The following is a 19381-nucleotide window of genomic DNA, read 5'->3' on the forward strand; positions in this document are numbered from 1 at the left end:
CCTTAATTTTGAGTCAGTCACAGTGGTCAGGTATTCTGCCACTGTGTACTATCTGTTTAGGGCCAAATAGCATTCTAGTTTTCTCCCTGTTTTTGTTAATTCTTTCCAATCTTTTTGTTTTCTCATTATTTGGTTGGGTCTAATTGTGTTGCTGTCCTGGAGCTCTGTGGGGTCTGTTTGTGTTTGTGAACAGAGCCCCAGTGTCAGGGTGTCAGTGTGATGCGGTAGGACGAAGTCAGGAGCAGGACACAGAGCTAATCGAAAACGTACTAGACCCATGGGGCGGCGCACAATTGGCCCAGCGTCGTCCAGGGTAGGGGAGGGAATGGCCGGCAGGGATGTAGCTCAGTTGGTAGAGCATGGCGTTTGCAACGCCAGGGTTGTGGGTTCGATTCCCACGGGGGGCCAGTATGAAAAATAAAAATGTATGCACTCACTAACTGTAAGTCGCTCTGGATAAGAGCGTCTGCTAAATGACTAAAATGTAAATGTTAACTCGCAGGTAACGTAAATAACATAACCTCCACGCAGGGAGGAAACAAACCCGCTCACCAGACGACAACCAAACATGAACAAACACGCACAACATACAGTGGGAGCCAGAGGGTTAAATAGGGAAGTAATCAATACCTAATGGGAACCAGGTGTGAACAATAAAGACAAGACAAGTAGAACACAGAAACATAGATCGGTAGTAGCTAGTACTCCGGTGATGACGAACTCCGTAGCCTGCCCGAGCAAGGAGGAGGAGCAGCCTCGGCTGAATCCGTGACACCCAGGACCAGCTTGCTTAGGGGACTCTTCTCCAGGTTCATGTCTCTGTAGGTGATGGCTTTGTTATGGAAGGTTTGAGAATCGCTTCCTTTTAGGTGGTTGTAGAATTTAACGGCTCTTTTCTGGATTTTGATCATTAGCGGGTATCGGCCTAATTCTGCTCTGCATGCATGGTGTTTTACATTGTACACAGAGGATATTTGTGCAGAATTCTGCATGCAGAGTCTCAATTTGGTTTTTGTCCCATTTCGTGAATTCTTGGTTGGTGAGCGGACCCCAGACCTCACAACCATAAAAGGCAATGGGTTCTATAACTGATTCAAGTATTTTTAGCCAGATCCTAATTGGTATGTCGAATTTTGTGTTCCTTTTGATGCCGTAGAAGGCCCTTCTTGCCTTGTCTCTCAGATCGTTCACAGCTTTGTGGAAGTTACCAATGGCGCTGATGTTTAGGCCGAGGTATGTATAGTTTTTTGTGTGCTCTAGGGCAACGGTGTCTAGATGGAATTTATATTTGTGGTCCTGGCAACTGGACCTTTTTTGGAACACCCTTATTTTTGTCTTACTGAGATTTACTGTCAGGGCCCAGGTCTGACAGAATCTGTGCAGAAGATCTAGGTGCTGCTGTAGGCCCTCCTTGGTTGGGGACAGAAAGCACCAGATCATCAGAAAATAGTAGACATTTGACTTCAGATTCTAGTAGGGTGAGGCCGGTTGCTGCAGACTGTTCTAGTGCCCTCGCCAATTCGTTGATATATATGTTGAAGAGGGTGGGGCTTAAGCTGCATCTCTGTCTCACCCCATGGCCCTGTGCAAATCCCACGGTAGTTATTGGGGTCAAATTAGTCTCCACTTTTGTGGATTGGTCCTCGGTTCCAAATATTGGGGAAGATGCCAGAGCTAAGGATGATGTTAAAGAGTTTAAGTATAGCCAATTGGAATTTGTGGTCTGGCATATTTTATAATTTAATTTAGGATACCATCAACACCACACACCTTTTTGGGTTGGGGGGTTTGTATTTTGTCCTGTAGTTCATTCAATGTAATTGGAGAATCCAGTGGGTTCTGGTAGTCTTTAATAGTTGAGTCTAAGATTTGTATTTGATCATGCATATGTTTTTACTGTTTGTTCTTTGTTATAGAGCCAAAAGATTAGAGAAGTGGTTTATCCACCCATCTCCATTTTGGATAGATAACTCTTCGTGTTGTTGTTTCTTTAGTATTTTCCAATTTTCCCAGAAGTGGTTAGATTCTATGGATTCTTCAATTACATTGAGCTGATTTCTGACATGTTGTTCCTTCTTTTTCCGTAGTGTATTTCTGTATTGTTTTAGTGATACACCATAGTGAAGGCTCAGGTTTTCTGGGTCTCTATGTTTTTGGTTGGATAGGATTCTCAATTTCTTTCTTAGGTTTTTGCATTCTTCATCAAACCATTTGTCACTGTTGTTAATTTTCTTAGGTTGTCTGCTTATTTTTTTTTGATTTGATAGGGAAGCGGAGGTCAAATATACTGTTTAGGTTTTCTACTGCCAAGTTTACACCTTCACTATTACAGTGAAACATTTTGTCCAGGAAGTTGTCTAAAAGGGATTGAATTTGATGTTCCCTAATTGTTGTTTGGTAGGTTTCCACACTACTTTCCTTCCATCTATAGCATGTCTTAATATTATTCAATTCCTTTGGCTTTGATGCCTCATGACTGAGTATCGCTCTGTTCAAGTATTGCTCTGTGTCTCTCTCTCTCTCTCTCTCTCTCTCTCTCTCTCTCTCTCTCTCTCTCTCTCTCTCTCTCTCTCTCTCTCGTCCAGGGGCCTGAGGCTGTGGCTGCTGCTCTGGCTGGTTGTAAGATCCTGAAAGAGATGTCTGGCCTGGAGTCAGAGGCAGAATCAGCACGCAGCATGAAGGAGGCCAAGTATGAACAGTTTGCCCTAGGTGAGAGACACAAGGAGTGTGTGAGCACATACACACACACACTGGATAAAACATGCAGTATCACACTCTGAGATGGCATAATGCTCTCGGCTCACAAACCATCCCTTAGTTGAAATACACCATTAAGACAAAGATGTTCCCTGAAAGTATCTGTTTTCCTAGGGAACTCTCACAGGGTTATGATTCACAGTAAGATCATCACAAGATAAGAATCTAGATACAACCAATGCCTATAGACTAAAGAACGGTGTGAAGTCTTGGTAAGTGTGTTGAGTCTGGTGTGTGTGGGTTGCCAGATCTGTTTGGGGAGTGCTACTCTAACAGTGAGGACAGGGCCTATGCTCTTCTGGTGAGAAGGACCCGCTGCTGGAATCAATCCACCGTCCTCAACCTGGCAACCGAGGCTGACGCCAAGTGCTTCTTCGCCCACGATGGAGTTCAGGTAGGCTACAGTAACATGTACAGACACAGACACACTCAGACAGACATGTGGCCTCCTTACTTTCAAATCTTGATGTTACGAAACAAATTATTACATTAGATAGATTTGACTGTGTACACGGACAATATTCATGGAGTTCTCTTGGTGTGAGACCGTGTGTCGATAGGGGTGTTTTATGGGGTGATGTGCCCTCTGCTGGTTTCAGTGTCGATAGGTGTGTTTTATGGGGTGATGAGCCCTCTGCTGGTTTCTGTGTCGATAGGTGTGTTTTATGGGGTGAAGTGCCCTCTGCTGGTTTCAGTGTCAATAGGGGTGTTTTATGGGGTGATGAGCCCTCTGCTGGTTTCAGTGTCGATAGGGGTGTTTTGTGGGGTGAAGTGCCCTCTGCTGGTTTCAGTGTCAATAGGGGTGTTTTATGGGGTGATGAGCCCTCTGCTGGTTTCAGTGTCGATAGGGGTGTTTTGTGGGGTGAAGTGCCCTCTGCTGGTTTCTGTGTCGATAGGGGTGTTTTATGGGGTGAAGTGCCCTCTGCTGGTTTCAGTGTCGATAGACAGTGGTGTAAAGTACTTAAGTAAAAATACTTGAAAGTACTATTTAAGTAGTTTTTTTGGGTATCTGTACTTTATTATTTATATTTTGGACAACTTTTACTTTTACTTCACTACATTCCGAAAAAATAATGTACTTTTTACTACTTACATTTTCCCTGACACCCAAAGGTACTCGTTACATTTTGAGTGCTTAGCAGGGCAATAAAATGGTCTAATTCACACACTTATCAAGAGAACATCCCTGGTCATCCCTACAGACTCTTATCTGGTGGACTCACTAAACACATGCTTCGTTTGTAAATGATGTCTGTGTGTTGAAGCATGCCCCTGGCTATCCGTAAATAAATAAAAAAAACAAGAAAATGATGCCGTCTGGTTTGCTTAAAAATAAGGATTTTGAAATGATTTATACTTTTACTTTTACTTTTGATACTTAAGTATATTTGATCAATTACATTTATTTTTGATACTTAAATATTTAAAACCAAATACTTTTAGACTTTTATTCAAGTAGTATTTTACTGGGTGACTTTCACTTTTACTTGAGTGATTTTATATTAAGGTATCTTTACTTTTACTCAAGTATGACAATTGGGTACTTTTTCCACCACTGTCGATAGGTGTGTTTTATGGGGTGATGTGCCCTCTGCTGGTTTCAGTGTCGATAGGTGTGTTTTATGGGGTGAAGTGCCCTCTGCTGGTTTCAGTGTCGATAGGTGTGTTTTATGGGGTGAAGTGCCCTCTGCTGGTTTCAGTGTCGATAGGTGTGTTTTATGGGGTGATGAGCCCTCTGCTGATTTCAGTGTCGATAGGTGTGTTTTATGGGGTGATGAGCCCTCTGCTGGTTTCAGTGTCGATAGGTGTGTTTTATGGGGTGATGAGCCCTCTGCTGGTTTCAGTGTCGATAGGTGTGTTTTATGGGGTGATGAGCCCTCTGCTGGTTTCAGTGTCGATAGGTGTGTTTTATGGGGTGATGAGCCCTCTGCTGGTTTCTGTGTCGATAGGTGTGTTTTATGGGGTGATGTGCCCTCTGCTGGTTTCAGTGTCGATAGGTGTGTTTTATGGGGTGATGTGCCCTCTGCTGGTTTCAGTGTCGATAGGTGTGTTTTATGGGGTGATGTGCCCTCTGCTGGTTTCAGTGTAGATCGGTGTGTTTTATGGGGTGACGTAACTTCCTCTCGGATTACATCTGATCTACCTCTTTCTAAAATGTGCTCGCCTCTCTTTAAAAAAAAAAAAAAAAAGAAATCAGTTAAACATTAGTATGACCTAAGATAAGGTTGTGTGATAACAGTGATCATGGTTTATCCCAGGGGTTCCTCACTAAGATCTGGTGGGGGGCGATGACCACAGACACAGCCATCTCCAGACTGGTGCTGTCTTTCTTCTGTCCCCCTCTCATCTGGACCAACCTCATCAAGTTCAGGTCGCCACGGCAATCTAGCTTAATACTGTCAATGTTGTCAGAGAGTCATTTCCACGGTATGGTAGGAACCGTAGAATGCATGTCTGTTGTCGAAACACAACGTTGTGGCCACTCATTTGAGTGTTTGCGTCCATATGTAAGTGTGCTTGGGTCAATATGTTCGTGTGTGTGTGTGTTTATGTGCCCTTTGTGTGTGTATGTGTGTGTGTGTATGCGCCCGTGTGTGTGTGTGTATGCGCCCGTGTGTGTGTGTGTGTGTGTGTGTGTGTGTGTGTGTGTGTGTGTGTGTGTGTGTGTGTGTGTGTAGTCATGTTGTCTCTATGTGTGTAATGATGCAGTGATGAGGAGTTAGACAGTCGTGGTGGAGGAGAGGAACAGTATGTGGAGCTGGACAGTCTGGACACAGAAAAGGGCCTGCTACTAACAGACCATGGCCCTTTGTGAGTTCTAAAACTATTTATTATACTATACCTGCTGTTTATAAAGGGACATAAAGTGTAATAAACTTTGTTCTAAGGGCAGAAAGAATCTGATTGGTTTAGGGAAGAACAAATCCGATTGGTTTCTAGAAGGTCAATGGGTTCAGTTTAACAGTTGCACAATTTTTGAAAACATGGCGGAGGTTTGAACTGAGTATCTTGTAAATAAAATGTACTACAACAAGTTGTAACGTTTTGAAATCATGATTTTGTTACAGTAGTCAGACAAATGTGACAATATCTCTAAGATACAACTGATTGGACGACTTGAGGCAAAGCGTCAAATGTAAAAAGCTAGCAGCAACATGCTAAACGAATCAGAGCAAGGTAGCTAGCTAAGCATTTACCTCTTAGCCACTCATGTTTCATTAATAAATAGCTAGCTAGCTAGGAGTCAGAAATATACAAGTAAGTCAACTAGCATTTGCTTTAGTGAAATGTTAAGTTGAATAAAGCTATATGAACTTTTAAAAAATGGGGATGGACTGTTACACAGCTGTGGCAACGTAAAATGATAAGCTTAACATAGCTATTTGGCTAGCAGATAGCTATCTCTTACTAAAGTTGCGACAATAGAATAGAGCTAGCTAGCTAGGTCTCAAATATACCAGTAAATCAGCTCCCACTTACTTTATCAAAATATTTAGTTGAATAAGCTATATGAACTTAAAAATTGGAATGGGACTGTTATGTTTACCTGGGAGCAGAAACGTAAAATGCTAAGCTATATGTAGCTTAGCTGAGCAGAGCGCTACCTCCTACTAAGATTGAATTATAAAATAGAAATAGCTAGCAAGCTAGGTCAAAAATCTGCCAGTAGGTCAGTTAACATTTGATTTATTAAAAGTTTAGTTGAATAAGCTATATAAACAAAATAAATTGGAACAGACTCTAATGCTGCCCTGGGGGGCAGTAATGTTAGTTTGGGTCAAGATCACTTGAGGCCATAAGGGCAGACTTCAAGAGCAAAAGGTATTACAAAAGTATAAACTGCCCTTGGGGCAGCCATTTGAATGCACTGTTGAATGCTTCCCCAGGGGAAGTAATGTTAGTTTGGATCACGATCACTTGGTGCCCTAAGGGCAGACTTCAAGCGCAAAAACTCAGCCCTTTTTAGAAAGCAATCGGATTTGTTCTGCTCTTAGAACAAAGTTGACTAAACTTTATGTCAACCTGCATTTTAGCAGCCTCGTGAGCCAGCCAGTCTGGTAATACGAGGCTAGCATTTTAGTGGACTTTTGAAGAATACTGTGTGGTGTCGAGACAACGATGCTGACCTGCTGTGAAGACAAGAAATCCGCTGACACTGTCCTTGAATATAATGGTTTATTACATCAAAGATTACACACACACACATACACACACAAAGGGCTAAACGAATCAGAGCAAGGTAGCTAGCTAAGCATTTACCTCTTAGCCACTCATGTTTAATTAATAAATAGCTAGCTAGCTAGGAGTCAGAAATATACAAGTAAGTCAACTAGCATTTGCTTTAGTGAAATGTTAAGTTGAATAAAGCTATATGAACTTTACAGACTCCTGCAGAAGTCGGGAGAACAACTGACCCAATCTCTAATATGTTATTCTCTCAGTCCTTTGTTCAAACCCTGGTATTTATATCCTATGTAACATAATATGGCGTGATTTGAATAGACCAATCCCTAACCTCCACATCTCAAATGTCCTCTGTTTCAAGGGGCCTCTGTAGTAATGTTTTCCAGATGTTTCAGTAAAGCAGAGTAAAGTTCATTTAACCAACAATATGCAAACCTCAGCCAAAGTCATAGAATCTTCAGATACTATAACTGTATATGAAAAAAATGATTTTCAAGTAAAATTCCCAATTTTCAATTTGTTGTATGGTGTTCCAGAGACTCGCGGGGTCCACCTGATGGCGTGGAGGGCCAGAGCAGCGCTGCCGTGTGGTGGCGTTTCCTGCTGCGTCGCTGGCATCGCTTCTGGAGCGCCCCGGTCACTGTGTTCCTAGGCAACGTCATCATGTACTTTGCCTTCCTCATCCTTTTCACCTACGTGCTCCTGCTGGACTTCCGTCCTCCGCCCCCCGCGGGCCCTGGGGCCCCGGAGATCATGCTCTACTTCTGGGTCTTCACCCTGGTGCTGGAGGAGCTGAGACAGGTATGTTGACGTCACGGCTGGGATCTGAAGCCGGGTCTCCCGCGGGAGAAACAAACGTCTTAATCGTTAGACCAAGAGGAAATGCCCTTCTAGGGCTGAGGGTGACACTGGCAGAGCTACCCCAGTAGACCATGAGCCCATCCCATGTCTTCATCATTGACATCACTTCCCGCTGGGCACAGACGTCATTTTAACGTCTAGTTTTGATTTACATTTGGTTGAGTTGTCAACTAAAGTCCTTGGATTTAGATTAAAAGTTGGGGTGAGTGTTATTTGTTTTTTTTTAAATCGTTTGATTACTTTTTGAAAATCCAATCAGTTGATTCAACATCATCACATTGAATTATTTTGTTGAAATTACGTGGAAAAAAACATTGATTCAACCTGTTTTTGCCAGTACAGCACAGTATGTGAGCTAGCACAGTATGTGTGTCTGAAATGGCACCCTATTCCCTATATAGTGCACTACGTTCGACAAGGGCCCTGTTCAAAACACTAAGTAGTGCACTAGGAATAGGGTTCCATTTCAGTGCTTCTCAACTCTGCTCCTCAGGTACTCTTATCTTTGCTCACAGAGCTCTTGATGAATTGCATCAGGTGTGTGGCTTAGACAAAATATGTGCAGCGTTGAGGATACTTCGAGGACTGTTGTTGAGGAACAATGACGTTTAGCCTGGGGAAATTTAACATAAATTACTCAAATGACCTCAAATGCTGTGATACTGATAATAGAATGATACTGCTAATTGTGATTTTCTAACTGAGTGAACTAACGCTTTATAAACCTGGGCGATGCAGAGTTTCTTCACAGACGAAGACATGAGCATCCTAAAGAAATTCAAGCTGTACGTGGAGGACAACTGGAACAAGTGTGACATGGTGGCCATCTCGCTCTTCGTAATCGGAGTGTCCTGCAGGTGAGCAGGTGTAGGATCTAAAATTTGACCAGTTTCGTCGCAACAGTAAAATAATCCTGCAGCAGGAGGAATATGTATAAATTTTTTTAAATTGATAATTTCTAACAGGAAATTCGTTTTGATAGGCTACATTAGTTTAGGTGAGATATCTAGTGACCTGGTGTCCCAGGTCTTAATCAGTCCCTGATTAGAGGGGGGAGAATGAAAAAAATCAGTGGAACTGGCTTCGAGGTCCAGATTAGAATTTGAGGGCCATAGTTTAATATAGGTCTAATGTAGGATGTAATTATTCCAGGATGGTGAAAGATACGTATGAGGCGGGACGCACGGTTCTGGCGCTGGACTTCATGGTGTTCACACTACGCCTCATCCACATCTTCGCCATCCACAAGCAACTGGGGCCCAAGATCATCATTGTGGAGAGGATGGTAAAGTATAGTACTGTTAAAAAGACAAACGTGTATGACAACACCCACAAAGCTTGATCCATAAATACAACGTAGACCCACTAAACCGAATTTTGAAAAATCAAATGTATTTGTGTATCAGGGTTGAGGTCAATCCATTTAAATTCCAGTCAATTCAGAAAGTAAACCAAATTCAAATTTGTAATTCTTGTCATTGAATTTTCTTTTTGAGAATTGGAATTGGAATTCCAGTGTACTCCCTGAATTGACTTGAATTTAAATGCAATTGACCCCAACCTACAAATGAAATTGTGGTTATAACCATACTTTATAAACTGGTACATTTGTACACTATATCTACAAAAGTATGTGGACATCCCTTCAAATTAGTGGATTTCAACCACACTCATTGCTGACAGGTTTGCATAAAATCGAGCACACAGCCATGCAATCTCCATAGACAAACATTGGCAGTAGAATGGCCTTTATGAAGAGCTCAGTGACTTTCAACGTGGCACCGCCACTTTTCCAACCAGTCAGTTTGTCAAATTTCTGCCCTGCTAGAGCTGCCCCGGTTAACTGTAAGTGCTTTTATTGTGAAGTGGAAACATCTAGGAGCAACAACGGCTCAGCCGCGAAGTGGTAGGCCACACAAGCTCACAGAACGGGACCATCGAGCGCTGAAGCACGTAGCGCGTAAAAATCATCTGTCCTCGGTTGCAACACTCACTAGTTCCAAACTGCCTCTGGAAGTAATGTCAGCACAATAACTGTTCGTCGGGACCTTCATGAAATGGGTTTCCATGGCCGAGCAGCCGCACACAAGCCTAAGATCACCATGCGCAATGCCAAGCGTCGGTATTAGTGGTGTAAAGCTCGCCGCCATTGGACTCTGGAGCAGTGGAAACACGTTCTCTGGAGTGATGAATCACGCTTCACCATCTGGTAGTCCAACGGACGAATTTGGGTTTGGTGGATGCCAGGAGAACACTACATACCCGAATGCATAGTGCCAACTGTAAAGTTTAGTGGAGGTAGAATAATGGTCTGGGACTGTTTTTCTTGGTTCAGGCTAGGCCCCTTAGTTCCAGTGAAGGGAAATCGTAATGCTACAGCATACAATGACATTCTAGACGATTATGTGCTTCCAACTTTGTGACAACAGTTTCCTGTTTTAGCATGACAATGCCCCCTTGCACAAAGTGAGGTCCATACAGAAATGGTTTATCAAGGTCCGTGTGGAAGAACTTGACTGGCCTGCACAGAGCTCTGACCTCCACCCCATCGAACACCTTTGGGATGAATTGTAACGGCGACTGCGAGCCAGGCCTAATCGCCCAACATCATTGCCCGACCTCACTAATGCTCTTGTGGCTGAATGGAAGCAAGTCCCCGCAGCAATGTTCCAACATCTAGTAGAAAGCCTTCCCAGAGGAGTTGAAGCTGTTATAGCAGCAAAGGGGGGGGCAACTCCATATTAATGCCCATGATTTTGGAATGAGATGTTCGACAAGCAGGTGTCCACATACTTTTGGTCATGTAGTATATGTCAGATGAGGATTACACGTAATGTTTGTGCTCTGTTCTTCCTGGCAGATGAAGGATGTGTTCTTCTTCCTCTTCTTCCTGAGTGTGTGGCTCATAGCGTACGGCGTGGCTACTCAGGCCCTTCTCCACCCCAACGACCCGCGCCTAGACTGGGTGTTCCGCAGGGTCCTGTACCGACCCTACCTGCACATCTTTGGCCAGATCCCATTGGAAGAGATTGATGGTGAGATAGAATGTTTTCTGTTTTCTAGCAATTTGTGTGCTCTGTTATAGTCATATACATGCAGTTTCCATGTAGTTCAGTTTACAAGTAGTTTACATGTAGTTCAGTTTACAAGTAGTTTACACGTAGTTCAGTTTACAAGTAGTTTACACGTAGTTCAGTTTACAAGTGTACATGTAGTTTACATGTAGTTCAGTTAACATGTAGTTTACATGTAGTTTGCATGTAGTTCAGTTTACATGTAGTTGACATATAGTTCCATTTACATGTACTTTACACGTATTTTACATGTAGTTCCATTTTCATGTAGTTTACATGTAGTTTCGTTTACATGTAGTATACTTGTAGTATACATGTAGTTCAGTTAACATGTAGTTTACATGTAGTTCCATTTACTTGTATTTTACATGTAGTTCCATTTACTTGTATTTTACATGTAGTTTACATGTAGTATACATGTAGTTACATGTAGTTCAGTTTACATGTAGTTTACATATAGTTATGTTTACATGTAGGATATACAGTACCAGTCAAAAGTTTGGACACACCTACTCATTCCAGGGTTTTTCTTTATTTGTACTATTTTCTACATTGTAGAATAGTAGTGAAGACATCAAAACTATGAAATAACAGATATGGAATCATGTAGTAACCAAAAAAGTGTTAAACAAATCAAAATATATTTTAGATTTGAGATTCTTCAAAGTAGCCACCCTTTGCCTTGATGACAGCTTTGCACACTCTTGTCATTCTCTCAACCAGCTTCATGAAGTAGTCACCAGGAATGCATTTCAATTAACAGGTGTGCCTTCTTAAAAGTTAATTTGTGGAATTTCTTCCTTCTTAATGTGTTTGAGCCAATCAGTTGTGTTGTGACAGGGTATGGGGGGGTATACAGAAGATAGCCCTATTTGGTAAAAGACCAAGTCCATATTATGGCAAGAACAGCTCAAATAAGCAAAGAGAAACGACAGTCTATCATTACTTTAAGACATAAAGGTCAGTCAATCAGGAAAATGTCAAGAACCTTGAACGTTTCTTCAAGTGCAGTCGCAAAAACCAACTCAGTTCATTAGAGGTAACTGCACCTCAGATTGCAGCCCAAATAAATGCTTCACAGAGTTCAAGTAACAGACACATGAATACATGATTCAAAATGTGTTATTTCATAGTTTCGATGTCTTCAGTATTATTCTACAATGTAGAAAATAGTAAAAATAAAGAAAAACCCTGGAGTAGGTGTGTCCAAACTTTTGACTGGTGCTGTTTGTAGTTCAGTTAACATGTAGTTTACATGTAGTTCAGTTTCGTTCGGTGCGACATCTTGTCATTCAATGTATCTCTTGAATTGTTAGTGACTATAAGGGCCCTTGGTGTAAAACAAAGTATTTCTCCATGCTTGACCACACTGCCGGGCACTGCTCAGCGGGCAACCTGCGTCTGTGTTAAGCAGTGCATTTTCTTGTTCGTAAAAAGCAAATATCTGTGAACGACAGATAATGAAGAACTATCTTAATCTAATCTTCCCAGAGGCACGGATGCCCGACACCAACTGCACCACGGAGATAGAGGAGATCATCATGGGAACTCTGCCCCCCTGCCCCAACATCTACGCCAACTGGCTGGTCATCCTGCTGCTGGTCATCTTCTTACTGGTTACCAACGTTCTGCTGCTCAACCTCCTCATCGCCATGTTCAGGTCTAAAACTCAACACACGCGGCACTCTGGTCACAGTCATCGCCCAGGAAAGAATAGTTCACTCTGATGAGGGAGCTTGACTTCAAAACATGTCCCAATTCAGGGCCAAATTCAATTCAAAATGTGCTGCAAGAAGAGAGATTTGGATGTATTCATTGACATCAAAAGAAACTCTCAGGCACAATCATTCAAACATACTTTTGTTGTTTTTTCACTGACCCAGAACACGTGGTAAAACGTTTTGTTTGAGTAAAGCCCCTAGTCCTACGGTGTTTTTAATGATTTAAAGGAAGTCTGGACTGAACTTTGACAGTTTTTTTTTTTCTGTTTTTTTCTGTCATTTAGCAGACACTCTTATCCAGAGCGACTTACAGGAGCAATTAGGGTTAAGTGCCTTGCTCAAGGGCACATTGACAGATTTTTCACCTAGTCAGCTCGGGGATTAGAACCAGCGACCTTTCGGTTACTAGCACAACGCTCTTAACCACTAACCATCTGACATGATTATTAATAATATTAATTATTAGGGTTGTGTATTTCATGGGTGTACACAATTCAACTGTCTCTCTGCCTTGGATTTTCCACAGAAAAAGATGAATACTTACTTAACAGTATCTCATGCACTGTATTCTCACTGTGATCTTTCCTCCACCTCCGTGCTTACAGCTACACGTTCCAGGTGGTGCAGGGCAACACGGACATCTTCTGGAAGTTCCAGAGGTACAACCTGATCGTGGAGTACCACAGCCGGCCAGCCTTAGCTCCGCCCTTCATCATAATCAGCCACTGCTCCCAGCTCCTCCTCAGCCTCGTCAAGAGGCCTGAGCCCAAACTGGAGCAACTGGGTAGGGCCATAGACATACGTATTGACATCGCATACATACATGTATACTTACGTACTGTAGGTAAATACTTACACACACGCATTCACACGTTCATATACAGTACATGTGTTTTTATATGTTGTCGGTTGCAACAAGCCCTACTGCACATCGTAGAGTGAACGTACACAATGTAATTCAGTTTAAAATGAAAAAGAACACACATGGACAGTGTACAGGTCCTTAGACCGTGGTGTTGGTGCTAGTATGTATAATCTTACAGAGTGGTGTTGGTGCTAGTATATAGAATCTTACAGAGTGGTGTTGGTGCTAGTATATAGAATTTTACAGAGTGGTGTTGGCACTAATATATAGAATCTTACAGAGTGGTGTTGGTGCTAGTATATAGAATCTTACAGAGTGGTGTTGGTGCTAGTATATAGAATCTTACAGAGTGGTGTTGGTGCTAGTATATAGAATCTTACAGAGTGGTGTTGGTGCTAGTATGTAGAATCTTACAGAGTGGTGTTGGTGCTAGTATATAGAATCTTACAGAGTGGTGTTGGTGCTAGTATATAGAATCTTACAGAGTGGTGTTGGTGCTAGTATATAGAATCTTACAGAGTGGTGTTGGTGCTAGTATGTAGAATCTTACAGAGTGGTGTTGGTGCTAGTATATAGAATCTTACAGAGTGGTGTTGGTGCTAGTATATATAATCTTACAGAGTGGTGTTGGTGCTAGTATATAGAATCTTACAGAGTGGTGTTGGTGCTAGTATATAGAATCTTACAGAGTGGTGTTGGTGCTAGTATATAGAATCTTACAGAGTGGTGTTGGTGCTAGTATATAGAATCTTACAGAGTGGTGTTGGTGCTAGTATATATAATCTTACAGAGTGGTGTTGGTGCTAGTATATATAATCTTACAGAGTGGTGTTGGTGCTAGTATATAGAATCTTACAGAGTGGTGTTGGTGCTAGTATATAGAATCTTACAGAGTGGTGTTGGTGCTAGTATATAGAATCTTACAGAGTGGTGTTGGTGCTAGTATATATAATCTTAGAGTGGTGTTGGTGATAGTATATAGAATCTTACAGAGTGGTGTTGGTGCTAGTATATAGAATCTTACAGAGTGGTGTTGGTGCTAGTATATATAATCTTAGAGTGGTGTTGGTGATAGTATATAGAATCTTACAGAGTGGTGTTGGTGCTAGTATATAGAATCTTACAGAGTGGTGTTGGTACTAGTATATAGAATCTTAGAGTGGTGTTGGTGATAGTATATAGAATCTTACAGAGTGGTGTTGGTGCTAGTATATAGAATCTTACAGAGTGGTGTTGGTGCTAGTATATATAATCTTAGAGTGGTGTTGGTGATAGTATATAGAATCTTACAGAGTGGTGTTGGTGCTAGTATATAGAATCTTACAGAGTGGTGTTGGTACTAGTATATAGAATCTTAGAGTGGTGTTGGTGATAGTATATAGAATCTTACAGAGTGGTGTTGGTGCTAGTATATAGAATCTTACAGAGTGGTGTTGGTGCTAGTATATAGAATCTTACAGAGTGGTGTTGGTGCTAGTATGTAGAATCTTACAGAGTGGTGTTGGTGCTAGTATGTAGAATCTTACAGAGTGGTGTTGGTGCTAGTATATAGAATCTTACAGAGTGGTGTTGGTGCTAGTATATAGAATCTTACAGAGTGGTGTTGGTGCTAGTATATAGAATCTTACAGAGTGGTGTTGGTGCTAGTATGTAGAATCTTACAGAGTGGTGTTGGTGCTAGTATATAGAATCTTACAGAGTGGTGTTGGTGCTAGTATATAGAATCTTACAGAGTGGTGTTGGTGCTAGTATGTAGAATCTTACAGAGTGGTGTTGGTGCTAGTATATAGAATCTTACAGAGTGGTGTTGGTGCTAGTATATAGAATCTTACAGAGTGGTGTTGGCACCAGTATATAGAATCTTAGAGTGGTGTTGGTGATAGTATATAGAATCTTACAGAGTGGTGTTGGTGCTAGTATATAGAATCTTACAGAGTGGTGTTGGTGCTAGTATATAGAATCTTACAGAGTGGTGTTGGTGCTAGTATGTAGAATCTTACAGAGTGGTGTTGGTGCTAGTATATAGAATCTTACAGAGTGGTGTTGGTGCTAGTATATATAATCTTACAGAGTGGTGTTGGTGCTAGTATATAGAATCTTACAGAGTGGTGTTGGTGCTAGTATATAGAATCTTACAGAGTGGTGTTGGTGCTAGTATATAGAATCTTACAGAGTGGTGTTGGTGCTAGTATATAGAATCTTACAGAGTGGTGTTGGTGCTAGTATATAGAATCTTACAGAGTGGTGTTGGTGCTAGTATATATAATCTTACAGAGTGGTGTTGGTGCTAGTATATAGAATCTTACAGAGTGGTGTTGGTGCTAGTATATAGAATCTTACAGAGTGGTGTTGGTGCTAGTATATAGAATCTTACAGAGTGGTGTTGGTGCTAGTATATATAATCTTAGAGTGGTGTTGGTGATAGTATATAGAATCTTACAGAGTGGTGTTGGTGCTAGTATATAGAATCTTACAGAGTGGTGTTGGTGCTAGTATATATAATCTTAGAGTGGTGTTGGTGATAGTATATAGAATCTTACAGAGTGGTGTTGGTGCTAGTATATAGAATCTTACAGAGTGGTGTTGGTACTAGTATATAGAATCTTAGAGTGGTGTTGGTGATAGTATATAGAATCTTACAGAGTGGTGTTGGTGCTAGTATATAGAATCTTACAGAGTGGTGTTGGTGCTAGTATATAGAATCTTACAGAGTGGTGTTGGTGCTAGTATGTAGAATCTTACAGAGTGGTGTTGGTGCTAGTATGTAGAATCTTACAGAGTGGTGTTGGTGCTAGTATATAGAATCTTACAGAGTGGTGTTGGTGCTAGTATATAGAATCTTACAGAGTGGTGTTGGTGCTAGTATATAGAATCTTACAGAGTGGTGTTGGTGCTAGTATGTAGAATCTTACAGAGTGGTGTTGGTGCTAGTATATAGAATCTTACAGAGTGGTGTTGGTGCTAGTATGTATAATCTTACAGAGTGGTGTTGGTGCTAGTATGTAGAATCTTACAGAGTGGTGTTGGTGCTAGTATATAGAATCTTACAGAGTGGTGTTGGTGCTAGTATATAGAATCTTACAGAGTGGTGTTGGCACCAGTATATAGAATCTTAGAGTGGTGTTGGTGATAGTATATAGAATCTTACAGAGTGGTGTTGGTGCTAGTATATAGAATCTTACAGAGTGGTGTTGGTGCTAGTATATAGAATCTTACAGAGTGGTGTTGGTGCTAGTATATAGAATCTTACAGAGTGGTGTTGGTCCTAGTATATAGAATCTTAGAGTGGTGTTGGTGATAGTATATAGAATCTTACAGAGTGGTGTTGGTGCTAGTATATAGAATCTTACAGAGTGGTGTTGGTGCTAGTATATAGAATCTTACAGAGTGGTGTTGGTGCTAGTATATATAATCTTACAGAGTGGTGTTGGCACCAGTATATAGAATCTTAGAGTGGTGTTGGTGATAGTATATAGAATCTTACAGAGTGGTGTTGGTGCTAGTATATAGAATCTTACAGAGTGGTGTTGGTGCTAGTATATAGAATCTTACAGAGTGGTGTTGGTGCTAGTATATAGAATCTTACAGAGTGGTGTTGGTGCTAGTATATAGAATCTTACAGAGTGGTGTTGGTGCTAGTATATAGAATCTTACAGAGTGGTGTTGGTCCTAGTATATAGAATCTTACAGAGTGGTGTTGGTGCTAGTATGTAGAATCTTACAGAGTGGTGTTGGTACTAGTATATAGAATCTTACAGAGTGGTGTTGGTGCTAGTATATAGAATCTTACAGAGTGGTGTTGGTGATAGTATATAGAATCTTACAGAGTGGTGTTGGTGATAGTATATAGAATCTTACAGAGTGGTGTTGGTGCTGTGTGTTCAGAGAGGGAGCTGCCTGCAGGTCTGGACCAGAGGTTGATGACCTGGGAGACTGTACAGAAGGAGAACTACCTGGCCAAACTGGAACACCAGCACCTGGAGAGCAGCGAGGAGAGACTGAAGAGCACCTCTTCCAAGTAACCCTTACACTGTTTTGTTTTGTAAATGGTATTGATCCATTCCCACCACGTTATGTCTGCTGTATATTTGTAATTCTTATGAACTACCTTTAAGTCAGTCTGTACCCTTCAGTTGTGTCTGTGATATTCAATGTGTTTTTCAAATGTTTTTCTTTGTGACAAAAGGGTTCAGAGCTTATTGAAGATTGTAGGAGGATTCAAGGAGCAAGAGAAGCGGATGTCATCCATGGAAGCTCAGGTACAAAAATAGCTATTTATTTATCTTGCCCGGCATAATAGAACCAATAGAGTAGTCCCAAAAGTGCAAACTCGGCCAGACAACACCAGTGATGGTACATGTGTGTGTATTATCAAAGGTGTGTAATAGGTATGCCTCTGTCTGTCCCAACCCCAGGTGAAGTACAGTGGGGAGGTGCTGTCCTGGATCGCTGAGTGCCTTTCCCTGAGTACACTCAAGTGTGAGAGAGAGGCCCCCAGAGTTCCATGTGAGTGATGATGCTAATGATGATCATGATGATACTAGTGATGATGCTAGTGATACTAGTGATGATGCTAGTGATGATGCTAGTGATAATACTAGTGATGATACTAGTGATACTAGTGATGATGCTAGTGATGATACTAGTAATGGTACTAGTGATGATACTAGTGATGATACTAGTGATGATGCTAGTGATGATGCTAGTGATGATACTAGTGATGATGCTAGTGATGATACTAGTGATGCTAGTGATGATGCTAGTGATGGTACTAGTGATACTAGTGATGATACTAGTGATACTAGTGATTATACTAGTGATGATGCTAGTGATGATGCTTGTGATGATACTAGTGATGATGCTAGTGATGATACTGGTGATGATGCTAGTGATTATACTAGTGATGATGCTAGTGATGATGCTAGTGATGATACTGGTGATGATGCTAGTGATGATACTGGTGATGATGCTAGTGATGATACTAGTGATGATGCTAATGATGATCATGATGATACTAGTGATGATGCTAGTGATGATGCTAGTGATGATGCTAGTGATGATACTAGTGATACTAGTGATGATGCTAGTGATAATACTAGTGATGATACTAGTGATACTAGTGATGATGCTAGTGATGATACTAGTGATGATGCTAGTGATAATACTAGTGATGGTACTAGTGATACTATTGATGATACTAGTGATGATACTAGTGATGATGCTAGTGATGATGCTAGTGATAATACTAGTGGTGATGGTACTAGTGATACTATTGATGATGCTAGTGATGATACTAGTGATTATACTAGTGATGATGCTAGTGATGATGCTAGTGATGATGCTAGTGATGATACTAGTGATGATACTAGTGATGCTAGTGATGATGCTAGTGATGGTACTAGTGATACTAGTGATGATACTAGTGATGATGCTAGTGATGATGCTAGTGATGATACTAGTGATGATACTAGTGATGATGCTAGTGATGATGCTAGTGATTATACTAGTGATGATGCTAGTGATGATGCTAGTGATGATGCTAGTGATGATGCTAGTGATGATGCTAGTGATGATACTAGTGATGATACTAGTGATGCTAGTGATTATGCTAGTGATGGTACTAGTGATACTAGTGATGATGCTAGTGATGATGCTAGTGATGGTACTAGTGATACTAGTGATGATACTAGTGATGATACTAGTGATACTAGTGATTATACTAGTGATGATGCTAGTGATGATGCTTGTGATGATACTAGTGATGATGCTAGTGATGATGCTAGTGTTGATACTGGTGATGATGCTAGTGATTATACTAGTGATGATGCTAGTGATGATGCTAGTGATGATACTGGTGATGATGCTAGTGATGATACTGGTGATGATGCTAGTGATGATACTAGTGATGATGCTAATGA

General features: G+C 41.2%; 1 protein-coding gene across 1 annotated transcript in view; it reads left to right on the forward strand.

Annotated features, from left to right (window-relative positions):
- Positions 1–19381, forward strand: part of trpm5 (transient receptor potential cation channel, subfamily M, member 5) — a 39323-nt gene that overhangs the window by 12924 nt on the left and 7018 nt on the right. Inside the window, exons 13-25 of the mRNA XM_041857659.1 lie at positions 2586–2709; positions 3006–3151; positions 5016–5128; positions 5467–5568; positions 7479–7743; positions 8542–8660; positions 8956–9088; positions 10664–10838; positions 12369–12537; positions 13204–13382; positions 17349–17481; positions 17650–17722; positions 17879–17969. Of these exons, the coding sequence (XP_041713593.1) occupies positions 2586–2709; positions 3006–3151; positions 5016–5128; positions 5467–5568; positions 7479–7743; positions 8542–8660; positions 8956–9088; positions 10664–10838; positions 12369–12537; positions 13204–13382; positions 17349–17481; positions 17650–17722; positions 17879–17969 (1822 nt within the window). The remainder of the gene's footprint in view (positions 1–2585; positions 2710–3005; positions 3152–5015; positions 5129–5466; positions 5569–7478; positions 7744–8541; positions 8661–8955; positions 9089–10663; positions 10839–12368; positions 12538–13203; positions 13383–17348; positions 17482–17649; positions 17723–17878; positions 17970–19381) is intronic.

The sequence above is a fragment of the Coregonus clupeaformis genome, chromosome 35 (assembly GCF_020615455.1).
Source record: "Coregonus clupeaformis isolate EN_2021a chromosome 35, ASM2061545v1, whole genome shotgun sequence".
In the NCBI taxonomy this organism is placed as follows: Eukaryota; Metazoa; Chordata; class Actinopteri; order Salmoniformes; family Salmonidae; genus Coregonus; species Coregonus clupeaformis.